An 11,447-nucleotide genomic window follows, 5' to 3' on the forward strand; every position below is an offset into this window, starting at 1 on the left:
CTAGCGGTGAACACGAGTATTTTAATTTTTCGAAATACTTCAATGAGTAACCAGTCTTGTTTGCCTAGCTTAACTTGTTTTAAACTCCTAAACAATAGCGTGAAGTACAGTACTATATTTCTTTAGTTATCTTTACATTTTTAAAATGTTAAATATTTCTCTTTGATATAAAGTTGAGTAGAAGTAACATTACATTGTTTGTTGAGGGGTACATGTAAAAAAATCACCTCAGATCACAATTTCAGCTCAGTGTAAATCTCAGCTTGAAATGTTTATTATTTTTAGAAGTGTTTATAAAAAAAGATCTGATGTGAAACACAAACTATGATAAGAAAGGATACATTTTGTTTTTTAGTAAAAAGTTAATTTCTATTTCTATCACCACTACATTAACAAAACCCTACTGGCACACATTGAACTGCAGAAATAATAATTTCCATGTGAACTCCTTTCAAACCCTTTAACTCAGATTTCTCTTCCGGTGGGATCCTCCCCCTCAGGTTCTTCTTCTACCTGTAAAAGTAACAACGTGGTGTCAGACTGTGGATAATAATCACATGTCTAGAACTGCTGAACTGTTGCTATGGTGACAGACGTCCCACTCACCTGAGCTGAGGGGCACCTGCACTTTGGAGCGTATTTCCATGATGTCACCCTCCTCAGGGATTCATGGAGAGAGGCGCTCAGGTTGTGAGTGTCCCTCACCTGACAAACACACACGACCTCTGTCACATGATATACACACATTGATTTATATTCCTGTATGTAACACGTGTTTTCACAGTGTAGCAAATTACCTGGTAGCAGGTTAAGCCAATGGCCTTTTGAGTTGTGAAAGGGAGTTATTTTATATTAGAAATAACTATAAATATATTGGAGATACATATTTTTGGATTATTTGTTTCCTACCTTCATGCTGTTGAGACAGGCGTTTCTGAAGTCCATGTTAGAGCTGGAGCTCACGATACTGATGGAGGACCTGAGAATCACCTTCGCTGCTGAACGCATCCTCTGTTGGCTCTGAACATCCAAACATAGGCCATCAGGACCCACATCAACATTTTATTAAAGTGTATTTATCATTTATTTCCATTGATTGATTGGATTAATCTATAAAATGTCATACAATAATGAAATGAACATTCAAATCCCCAAGAGCCCAAATGTTTTGTCTTCAAATGTAAATGTTTTGCCCCACAAACAGCCTAAAACCCCAAATATATTACATTTTCAATGATTAAAAGCAGATAAAAGCTGCAAATTCTCATGTTTGAGAGGCTGCAACCTGCAAACAGACATATTTTTTTATTGCATAATAATTACAAAATAAAAAATCTACTATTCTATCTTTCAATGAGTCAAATAATTGCGGAGGCACAAACACTTTTATGTAAAATTATTAATATCATGGGAAAAAACACTACAATACATGACTGAATTGATTTCCTCTAGCAGTTATTGTGTAGGTGGACCTGCCTGTTTTCTTAGATTTTGGGCTTTCAGTGCGTCCTTCAGCTCGGTCTGCAGGGCTCTTGTGACGGCCTGCCTGTTGTTGTTCAGAATATCCTCCAGGTGGCGCTGTATCAGCACCTCTGTGGCTGTGGGAGGATCGCAGAGAGGCAAAGGAGATGAAACAAAGACCAACTTCAACAGGATGATTTGTGACTGTACAGTTAGCGGTCTCTCACCCATCATATCAGAGAGCTCGGAGGCGAAGGGGTCCCCGTGCTGCAGGAAGACGTAGAGCAGGAGACTCTGCTGTATCGAGGAGACACTTTCCTGCTCCAGATCCTCCTGCTCCTGCTCTACTGTGTACACGGTGCCATTGCCGTCTGCAAAAGATGTAAAAAATATTTTTTGAAAGTATAAATGAGAAGGGAATGATATGAAAACATGATTGTTAGTGAGATATTCACTTTAAAAAGTAAGCACTGCGAGTCCACACTGGTGCAGCGATGGGCTGTAACAATACGTAACGTTGTGGTAATTGCAGACGCACCTTAGGGATGGGCAAGTAATTGTTTCAACATTTGGTTTTACAGATCTAGTTTAAAAACTCGAGTTCACTTAGCTAACAGACTTTTTATCAATCAGTTTTCTTTTAGATGTTCAACCCTGAATACCTGTCGATCTCCGGGCTAAAATAAACCAAAATCTATTGTTTGCAACAGTATCTTTTCTCTAGCCGCCTTACGACAGAGCAGAATGGTTTATGAGTCTGTATTAGTTTACTTTTGGTATTAAGAATGCTGATTCTTGTAATGTTCACAGTCCTGTGGTTGAACTTGTGGATGAGATTCATTGTGTTACCTCGGGACAAGAAACAGTAATTTTGCAAGAACCTTTTTTCTGAGAAATCAACCAATTCTTGAGTGGTAGAAAGATTCTTTAGTGATGATTAAGCTTAGTTCCACAAACGTGCCTCTTTACTGTAATCAAGATTTACTCAATTCAGCTCGCTTACACGTTGTTTAGATTAATCACTGATTCAAGTTAACTCTTTCATTAACGGATGGCAAGAAAGAGAAACAGACTAAATTCATGCTCAAATTAAACATTCATGAAGGCTGACTGGTGTCCCGACACACAAGGAATCATTTGACTATTTCACTGAGACACAATACATATTATTAAATTAATAATAAAATAATATATACTTTGTTAATGTGCCAGTATTTTGCAGTTGAAAAATGCATTTTACTGCAAATATAACGTCAACCATATATTTGTTTGACATGTTAGACAACATTAATGTTCACGCCTAGGAAATATTCAACTGTTTTATTCTTTAAAGATCAGCTCGTAGAAACTGAAGCAAGATCAATGTACGATTAGATATTAGATAAGCTGAGGAAAACATCATGGTCAGAGTTATATGCCAATGTGAATACCTGTGGTAACTCAATCCATTTACTCCGTTATAGGTCTTTTCTTGAATTAAAGAGTCATTGCTTTTGCTCAACTCTTTTGATTGTATTCAAACATATGTTTCCCTTCTGATACATTAGGTATCACAGTTCTTGCTACTTCCACTGATAAATGTAACTATAAATCAGCTGACGGATTTACAGCAAAAGATACGATAAACAAGCACGATACAGGAAGCATCTCCTTTTAAGGATTTAATAAGTGACACAAAGTATTTTCCTTGTTTTTTGATTTAGGAGATTAAACAGTGTTAGGGTTTTGATGTTTGTTGGGTTGTGGGACTTTAACGACAATAACATGTGTTTTAACTGTTAAAAACCAGTTTGAACATAATGCATTGATGTAATCTGGGTTCTCACTACTGTACTTGAGTCGTTTTCCATTACTTGTAGTCAAGTGTTTACTTTTTTTAGTACCTTTACTTCTACTTGAGTCAACTAAATTGAAAAAGCAACAATGATGTTAACTGAGTGCAGTTTTAAATTTTCTAAACAAATCTGTTACAGATTGTTACAGATCCCTGTTGCACAGGGACAAACCCTGTCAACCCTTCCTGGAACCCAAACATCTTTGTGGATGGTGATAATATGTGAAGGAACAACTACTTCTTGGATCACAACTAACTGCTTACAATGAACGAAAATGGGTAGTTCGGATTGGAAACAAGTGGAAGTAATTCAGTGGTGAGATTTATTAAATGCAGTGATAACCCTTTTAACCACTGAAGCCCAGATGTGCAGTGTTGGAGCCTCTTCTCTCTGCTGTCACTTATTATTATTTGTTGTTAGTGTGTTCTGTGTGTGTTATGTTCTTTCTCTCTCCATTGTTCTCTCTGGTTTCATTTATAGGACTCAAATCATGAGCCTCTATGATCCATTAAAGATGTTATGTTTATGTTGGCATTCTCTAACACATCTGGTTTAAATTAGTCTTATACTCAGGCCTCATCTGTTGTTTCAGAAAGTCTCTTTTAAGACAAGATTTACTGTCCTGGACTCGAATGACCTTGTTCAATAAAAACCTTGACAGTTCCTTCAGTGAATCACCAAAATGTAGCCCGACCATCAGTACTCGTTGTTCCTATCTCAGTGGTTGTTGTTTACCTTTAACGGAGGAGCAGTGAATGCCGCACAGCCCCAGGTCCTGACAGTCCAGATTAGCAGGGAGGTTCTGGAAGAAGATGGAGGGCCCTGTGAGGGGAACATTACTGGGGCCGTACACCAACACCTGGACACGTGCAGTCAAGGAACACTAATCCAGATCAGATGCCAGAGCCGATCAACCATGTCGACACAAAGAAGGAGCAGAGTTCCGGCCACATGTGTGATTTCAATGCGTTGGTTATTACCCAAAGCCACTGACCTTAGCTGAGGGTTGGAACGCAACTCCACAGGGGGTTAGGGGGCTGGGTCTGAAAATGTTTGAAGCTTCCCAAAATGGCGGTAAGCTGCGTTTTAACTCGTGCTTCCTTTGTAAACATTTTGAAATAACTATTTCTGCAGTTTCCATGTGAACAACCAAGTGCAACATTATAAAAGCCTCTCAGGACAGAATAGTTGTGTTTTCATCCAATGAAAATTAGGCTCAACTGGGAATACATTTGGATCAAAACCAAGGAAGATGTGCACAGTTATCCCCCTAAATGTAGACAATATTTCCTTTTATCCCTCTCTATAACAGCTGGTTTTTCACTCCGCCTTCAAGAAACACGGTCCTGCAGCCACCACAACAGACACACGCTGTGAAAATCACAAACAGACAGCAAAGGATATTTGGATGTGTGTGAGTTGTGTTGCCAGATTAGGGTACTGCAGTACACAGGGCCTCAGCAGTGTGACGGGCTGCATGCTGAGCTCCCCAAACAGGCCCTGGTCCATGGTTTCAGGGGGGACACTGAGGGGCAACCAGCGTCCGAGGAGAGGGTGTCCTCCATGACACCAGCATCCTTTCTTCACACACTCTGGAGGCCTTAAAACCAACAAAAATATGATATATAAATAACAGTAAACATACCTGAATATGTGTCTGTATTATAAAAATGCTTGTGTTGCATTTATAGATGAAGTTACAAACCTATTAGAGTATTTTCTGTCAACATTGATCCACACAAACAAACATGAATTAAATAATATTAAACAGTATTACTGACTGTGTTTTACAGGTGACATCCAGATACAGTGACCATTGGTTTCCAATTGCTGTATTCTTGATTTTCGCTCTGCAAGAATATGTACATAGCACAAAAAAAAACACATGGCAGAGGGGGTTTAAGTAACTAGCCTTTGATTGTGATTATGTTGTAACTCCGTAAAATATTTTTTTGTCAAACATATACTTTGAATACATTCGATTGCAGTCATTTTACAGGTGTGAAATTTGCCAGATTCATCAGTACTATACCTGTTGTCGTAGCTAAAGTTTCGCTGGAAGGTCTGCTGGCTGAATTTGAACTTGAAGTGGGTTTTAATCTACGAAAAAGAAGGTTAGTCAAATACTTGGTACCTATTTTAAAATCATACAATGGATACATGTCAGAGAAAAACAGATCTTACCCTTAGGTTAGCCAAACTGTACGTGTGTAGAAACGCTTCTATACGAGCACACAACTCTGGACGGAAAAGTGTTGCATCGTTCATCTGTATAGTGCAAGCAATAGACATATATTGTATATTAAATAAAAAATGTAGCATTAATAATTGAACAAATTAGTACATTTGGCCAAATTACTAAGATAAGATCCCTCCCACATTTCTTTGGACATTCTTCCTACAAAGAGGTTACTAAGTAATGCCAGAAATTATAGAAAAATATCACAGTTGTTTGTACCTGAAAAGACAGAAGCAATCTGATTTGACCGTATAGTTCAATGAAGGCACACAGCTCATCAGGGTCAGGTGGAGGACACGCACGGGAAAACATGCTCTCCTTCAAAACTGTGAGGGTTAATACAGTAAATCAAGGTGATGGAGTGCACAGAAGCGGAAGTCGTGTGGGAAGTTGTAAGGTCTGTGTATACTTACCAGGTTGGAGTTCCTTGCTAATCCCTTTGCACCAGTAACCAGCCGCTGCAACTGCACCACAATGTGAACACTGTTACAACACTTAATCATATGTCAGATAACGGTAGCTGGTCACTTTTTAATATTGAGCAAGTCTTTTTCTAATCTTTCAGTTTCTTTTTCCAATTGATCATGTCTTTATTAAAAAGAAGATCTGTATCTCCTTTTGAAATGAAATGCACATTTTTGACAATATTATTTCTGGAATTCAGTGACTAACACATCAGTAATTTCAGATGTTACATTTTAAATGCCCTTTTATTTGTGTTACTTTAAATTATTTCCGAATGCACAGCTGTAAGGAAGTATGAAAATGACTAGTCTTGAGTGAAAGAAAAATGCAAGTGAATTATAACCCTTCAATAAATAATAATGTGTTTGATTATAGGAAAGAAAATACATGTCTCTATATTGCTTTTAATAGTATAAATGTGCTTGTAGATACGAACGCTTATTATAATATGTTGTGATGGATTTTTTCAACAGTAATTAACCTATATTTCACACGTGCTATATTTACATAGTGGTATTCAGGCCTATCTCTCTATCTATCAGAATACTATTGAATTATTTAAGCACTTTATGTTTCAACTTTTATAAACATCTATCTGAAAAACAAAACAAATTTAAGACAATGTAATTCTACTGGTGGTGGTGGCTCATCCTGATGAAGCAGCAAAACTATAAACAAACTTTGGGTGCTTTTTAACTCACCAGTACAGTTTAGACTTTGAAATGAATCTCCTGTGTCCGTCCATAGAAGTACTAAAAGCCCTCCTTTCGCGTCCAAACCATCTTGATGCCGTTTATTTCCAAAAAGCGTGAAAAACCGCAGCACCTGAAGTTGTAGAATAAATATAGTTTAGCTAACTTTAGCTAAATATGCTATGCTAGCTTCCAACATTTGCTAGCTCCATTTGACAGATAACTACAGGCTGAGGTTATCTGTCGTTTAATCAGCATAGTTACAGGTACAAAACGTTTTGTTTTCTAACGATAATATTTCTTATTTAAAGTATTACCTGCTGTATCTCTCTGAGCATCCTTCATGTACAGTGCAATGCGCGCGCTGAACGAGCATTCTGGATCTGTTTCTCTGTTAAATAATGTAACACCTATGAGATGGATAGTGACAAAGTACATTTACTTAAGTAAGAACTGTACTTAAGTACACATTTACAGCACTTGTACTTTACTTGAGTATTCTCAGTTTATGCTTTACTTCTACTACAATTAAAAGCCAATATTGTACTCCAGCACATTTATTAGTTACTTTTATATTTAGCTTATTAGCTCAAAGAGAATCTAGATGAGTTATATAGATACCCAGCATCAATACAGTTATTCAAATTAGTTCTACATTTACCCTTCATCATAATAGTAACCATAACTCAACAATGGCCATTACGCATAAGAAGTAGGCTACTTTTACTTTTGGTACTTGAAGTATATTTGGATGTAGATACTTGTGTACTTGTAGGACCCTTAGTTAGTTGTAACAAAGTAAATTAAGTATTTCTACTTTTAGTTGAGTAACAAATCTGATTTCTTCTTCCACGACTGCATCTATAAACTATCCACAGCTGTATATAATATATTTTTTGTTTTGGTAATAAAAAGTACAAAGTTATAACATTTTTTAGTAAACTGTATGTGTGTGATCGTAGTAACAAGCTCCTATTCATGTTTTTAAGCCACCCAAAGCTTCAACATGATCTTAACTTCAAGTCCACTTTCTTGCTTTTTCTTCAGCTTTTAACCACATCTCACAGTATTCCTCAGCTGACTGTTCTTACCTTTTACGATCTATTTCTACCTACATTATATCCCACCAAATGTGTACATCTTTAAACGATTCAGAAAGTGCTATTTCCGTTTTTTCATTTCTGGATGTTTGGCTCCTTTCAACAAAAAATGGAAATCTGAACAGTAGATAACATACATTATTTTATTTGTGTATATATATATATATATATATATATACACATTTTTAATACAATGATGTAGACTATGACAACAAAACAGTACAACAAACATTTAGTTTGATTTCACAATTGCTATTTGTATAAATATATATGAAGAGTTCCTTCAACATAAATCATTTCCCCTCTTTCTCAGACCACTCCTTGTATCCTCCGGCATAATTACGTGCACTGAAACAGAAGACAGGGGCACACTTTTAGACCAATAAGCACATATAATGACATAACACACGGCCAGCAAAGTCAGGCGATGTTACTGTGAGGAAAGAAAATAGTTCAAGAGTGTATTGGAGTCTTAGAAGCCAGATGGGCGGTGTGTGTGTGTGTGTGTGTGTGTGTGTGTGTGTGTGTGTGTGTGTTAGTTTGTGTTTCTACTTAAAATGTTTAGCAACCAATCATTTATTTACTTCACGTATCCCAGTTGGTGGGCCTTGTTTGTGGCATTTAACCCTCGCTTGCCCATCTGGCAGTGAAACACCAGCTCTGGCGCATCTTGCGGTGGCTTTGTTACTCCGAACTTGGCCTTGAATTCCTCTGGCGCCATCGCAAAAGCAGCGTCTACTGTATCAACTGAAAGAAGAAAGGGAGGAGGGGAGAGAGGCAGAAAATGTTTTAGGATTAAATGGATGATGACAAACTTGGGTATCCAGTATGCACAATAAGAGTTCAGTGTTCAGTATTAGGCAAACATATTATATATTTTACCTTGATTTTATTTTAACCCTGCATGCAAATAAGTACAAAGGAAGCTTACCTGGAATGTGAACAGATCCTTGAATTTGTCCTTTATCCACTTCCTCTTTAGTGCGAACATCCACCACAAGCAGATTCTGACTCTTTCCCAGAAGGGCTTTCAGATCCTCATAGGAAATATCCTTAGTTACTGGCAATGCAACAGGAAACACATCAAAAACATTATCGTCTGATAAGGATTTTATTAAATACTCCTATAAAACTGCACCTTTGACTTGTTCAAACAAAGGCTTTAAGTTGTAAAAGAGGCTGCTAAAACATGCTAGAATCACTTCACCTTAGTAGTCTGTATTAGATCATTGCATCATAGATCATCATGTCCATCACAGCACATAAATAAATATAAAAACAACATTGTCTTTTCTTTTTTATTTATTAGGCCCTATTATTCACTACTCTACAAACAACCTGATTATCATTATATTCACAAACGGTCACAAAATACAGTAGATTATGCCACAGCAAACAGGGAGGTGTACATATTTAACCATCTAATGGTACCCTAAGATAAATAAAGTATTCTGCTGATTTAAAATGTGTGGAGAAAGAAAGCACTGATATCAGTGGAAGAAATCCTGTGTTGAGTATAAATATAAGCATAAGTGGAGGAAATCAGGTTAAATTTCAATTTGGTTTTAAATTGCTTGGGGGAAAAAAGACTCGGTGATGATTTCGATGTCTGTTTTTAATATTAAGGGGACATTCCTCTCCAGATGATTGCTCCCTCATGCTTGCACTTTTTCTTAGTGTTTAGTGTGGTAGTGGTGAGTGCTTGTAATAAAAGTACAGGCACAACGCCTTTGATGCGGCAGGGAGGCAGGCTATGCAAGCATGTTTTACTTCATTGGAGAGTGAAATTATGAAACTGTTTTGTTGGCTGTTGCCTGAGTAACAGCTCTGGCATTCCCAGAGGGTACAGGTAGATTACACCCTACACCTCATCAGGATAATCGTTTCATTTCTGATGAGTCATTCTGAATCATTGAGTTGTATAACTACTATACAGGAGATTTGTCTTCATTTAATATTTATTAGTTAGACAAGTCTGTCAACGAGTCAATTTTACTTGCATTAATACTGATTAATATTGTGATCTAAATAATCTTAAAACTACACAGATGATAATACAAAGCACAACATTATTGTTGCTTCTTAACTGTATTCTTAGGTTGTTTGAAATAAAAAAGTGCCCGGATATAATGTTGGGTTTGTTTAATAAAAGAAAGAAACAAATAGTTAGGAATGCATTTGGTTGAAACAAGTAATTTATTATGTGTAGGTGTGAAATTAAAAAATAATTGATGGTAAAAACATAAGACTGAGGTATGATGTTAATTGTTTATCAAGCATATAGGACTTTGTTTTTGTACTTCCATACCTGGAAGTGAAAGGGTTGCCTATCAGATAATGATATGTAAAAAGGGCAGCGTTTGGTATAACGCGTTTAAGCTTCGGCTAAGACCGTTTCGGTTAATATTTATTTATTTTCACTTTAATTTAATGTTATTGGTTTATTTTTAGGCGCATTTTACAACTACGGGAAATCCTAATACGACATTAAAACTTTAAATAAGCTACTATTTAAACTAAAAGTTCTCAGCCAACATTTGGGATGTTTAAAGACGTTCATAAAGTTCAAACACACTGCTGTTAGTTAAATGTACATCTATTTATAACTGCATCCGTAATAGAAGTAAAAATGTACTCACCTGAGCTCGCCATCCTGCTTTTATGAATGTCTTGTCAATGTGAATTGTGAAAGTAATTTCAATACGTTAAAAATAACTATACCATAGTTCTTCCTTGTTATGTGTTCACTGACATTTCATTGGCTTAGACACCTAAAGAGGCGGGACTTAGCTTGAAAATCTGCAGCCGTTGACCAATTATATCTTCTTCCCACTTGAGGTGATTTTACAGGACTTTCAAAGTAAAAGTGGAAGTTGGCTAACAAACAAAAAAAAACCGACAGGAGAATCCAGTTGAAAGAAGGAACAGATAGCACAATGTTAATCATAATTTATTACAGTAAATAATTCTGTATTCAAAATATAACTAAGTTCAATATCGTCAAAATGTATTACAATATCCATATCAATGTTATTGCCCTTTTCTGAGACTAATTCTTGATGTATCATATTATTAATGCATTAACTTGTATGTTGTAGCTGGTCAAAGTAGAGGTTTTCTCCTGCTGAATAGTTTATTCTATAAAAAAGCACCATATTCTATAAATAGTTTTATCAATTTACATTTTAAATCTGCAAAGGGAAAATAAACTAAAGCACTCATTACATGTAGGGGAGTGAAAAGGATGTAGATTCCATCTGAAATATAGTGTAGAATTATACTGTTACATAAAAGGAAATTACTCAAGCAAAGCAAAGCCACTGTGCTTAAACTATTTCACCACTGCACACAAATGGATGACACAGTATTAAACAATTAATAAATGAGAGGAGAACAATGACAATGTATGGTTTCATACATTATACAAGGGTTCAATGAATAATGAAAAGCATGTTCTATTGCCTACAGTCAACATCTCAACCCAAATCAACATTTTGGACCAACTTTTGTTCAGACTCCAAGGTAAAGTTTCATAAAACTGATTCCAAGGTAAATTTAAGATTAAGATGAATGTTCTTTTTCATAAAAAAATGTCACACTTCAACCTGTAGGCCTATTCAAAAAACGCTCAGAGGAAACAATAATAATCAGCAAA

At 36.3% G+C, this 11,447-nt stretch overlaps 2 protein-coding genes across 2 annotated transcripts; both read right to left on the reverse strand.

Moving 5' to 3' along the window:
• Positions 1-12: 12 nt before the first annotated feature.
• On the reverse strand, positions 13-7,893 carry top6bl (TOP6B like initiator of meiotic double strand breaks). The gene is made up of 14 exons (XM_071204624.1): positions 7,010-7,893; positions 6,702-6,825; positions 5,949-5,999; positions 5,755-5,861; positions 5,481-5,564; positions 5,329-5,396; positions 5,078-5,146; positions 4,689-4,896; positions 4,032-4,155; positions 1,689-1,832; positions 1,477-1,598; positions 910-1,020; positions 607-705; positions 13-513 (listed from the first exon to the last, which is right to left on the reverse strand). The coding sequence occupies exons 1-14, from the start codon at positions 7,028-7,030 to the stop codon at positions 466-468; spliced, it is 1,380 nt and encodes a 459-aa protein (XP_071060725.1). The 5' UTR covers positions 7,031-7,893; the 3' UTR covers positions 13-465.
• An 83-nt stretch (positions 7,894-7,976) lies between these two features.
• Positions 7,977-10,522, reverse strand: tstd1 (thiosulfate sulfurtransferase like domain containing 1). The gene is made up of 4 exons (XM_034093364.1): positions 10,432-10,522; positions 8,724-8,852; positions 8,377-8,539; positions 7,977-8,140 (listed from the first exon to the last, which is right to left on the reverse strand). The coding sequence occupies exons 1-4, from the start codon at positions 10,442-10,444 to the stop codon at positions 8,086-8,088; spliced, it is 360 nt and encodes a 119-aa protein (XP_033949255.1). The 5' UTR covers positions 10,445-10,522; the 3' UTR covers positions 7,977-8,085.
• Between the last annotated feature and the right edge of the window lie 925 nt (positions 10,523-11,447).

This window comes from Pseudochaenichthys georgianus, chromosome 10 (assembly GCF_902827115.2).
Source record: "Pseudochaenichthys georgianus chromosome 10, fPseGeo1.2, whole genome shotgun sequence".
In the NCBI taxonomy this organism is placed as follows: Eukaryota; Metazoa; Chordata; class Actinopteri; order Perciformes; family Channichthyidae; genus Pseudochaenichthys; species Pseudochaenichthys georgianus.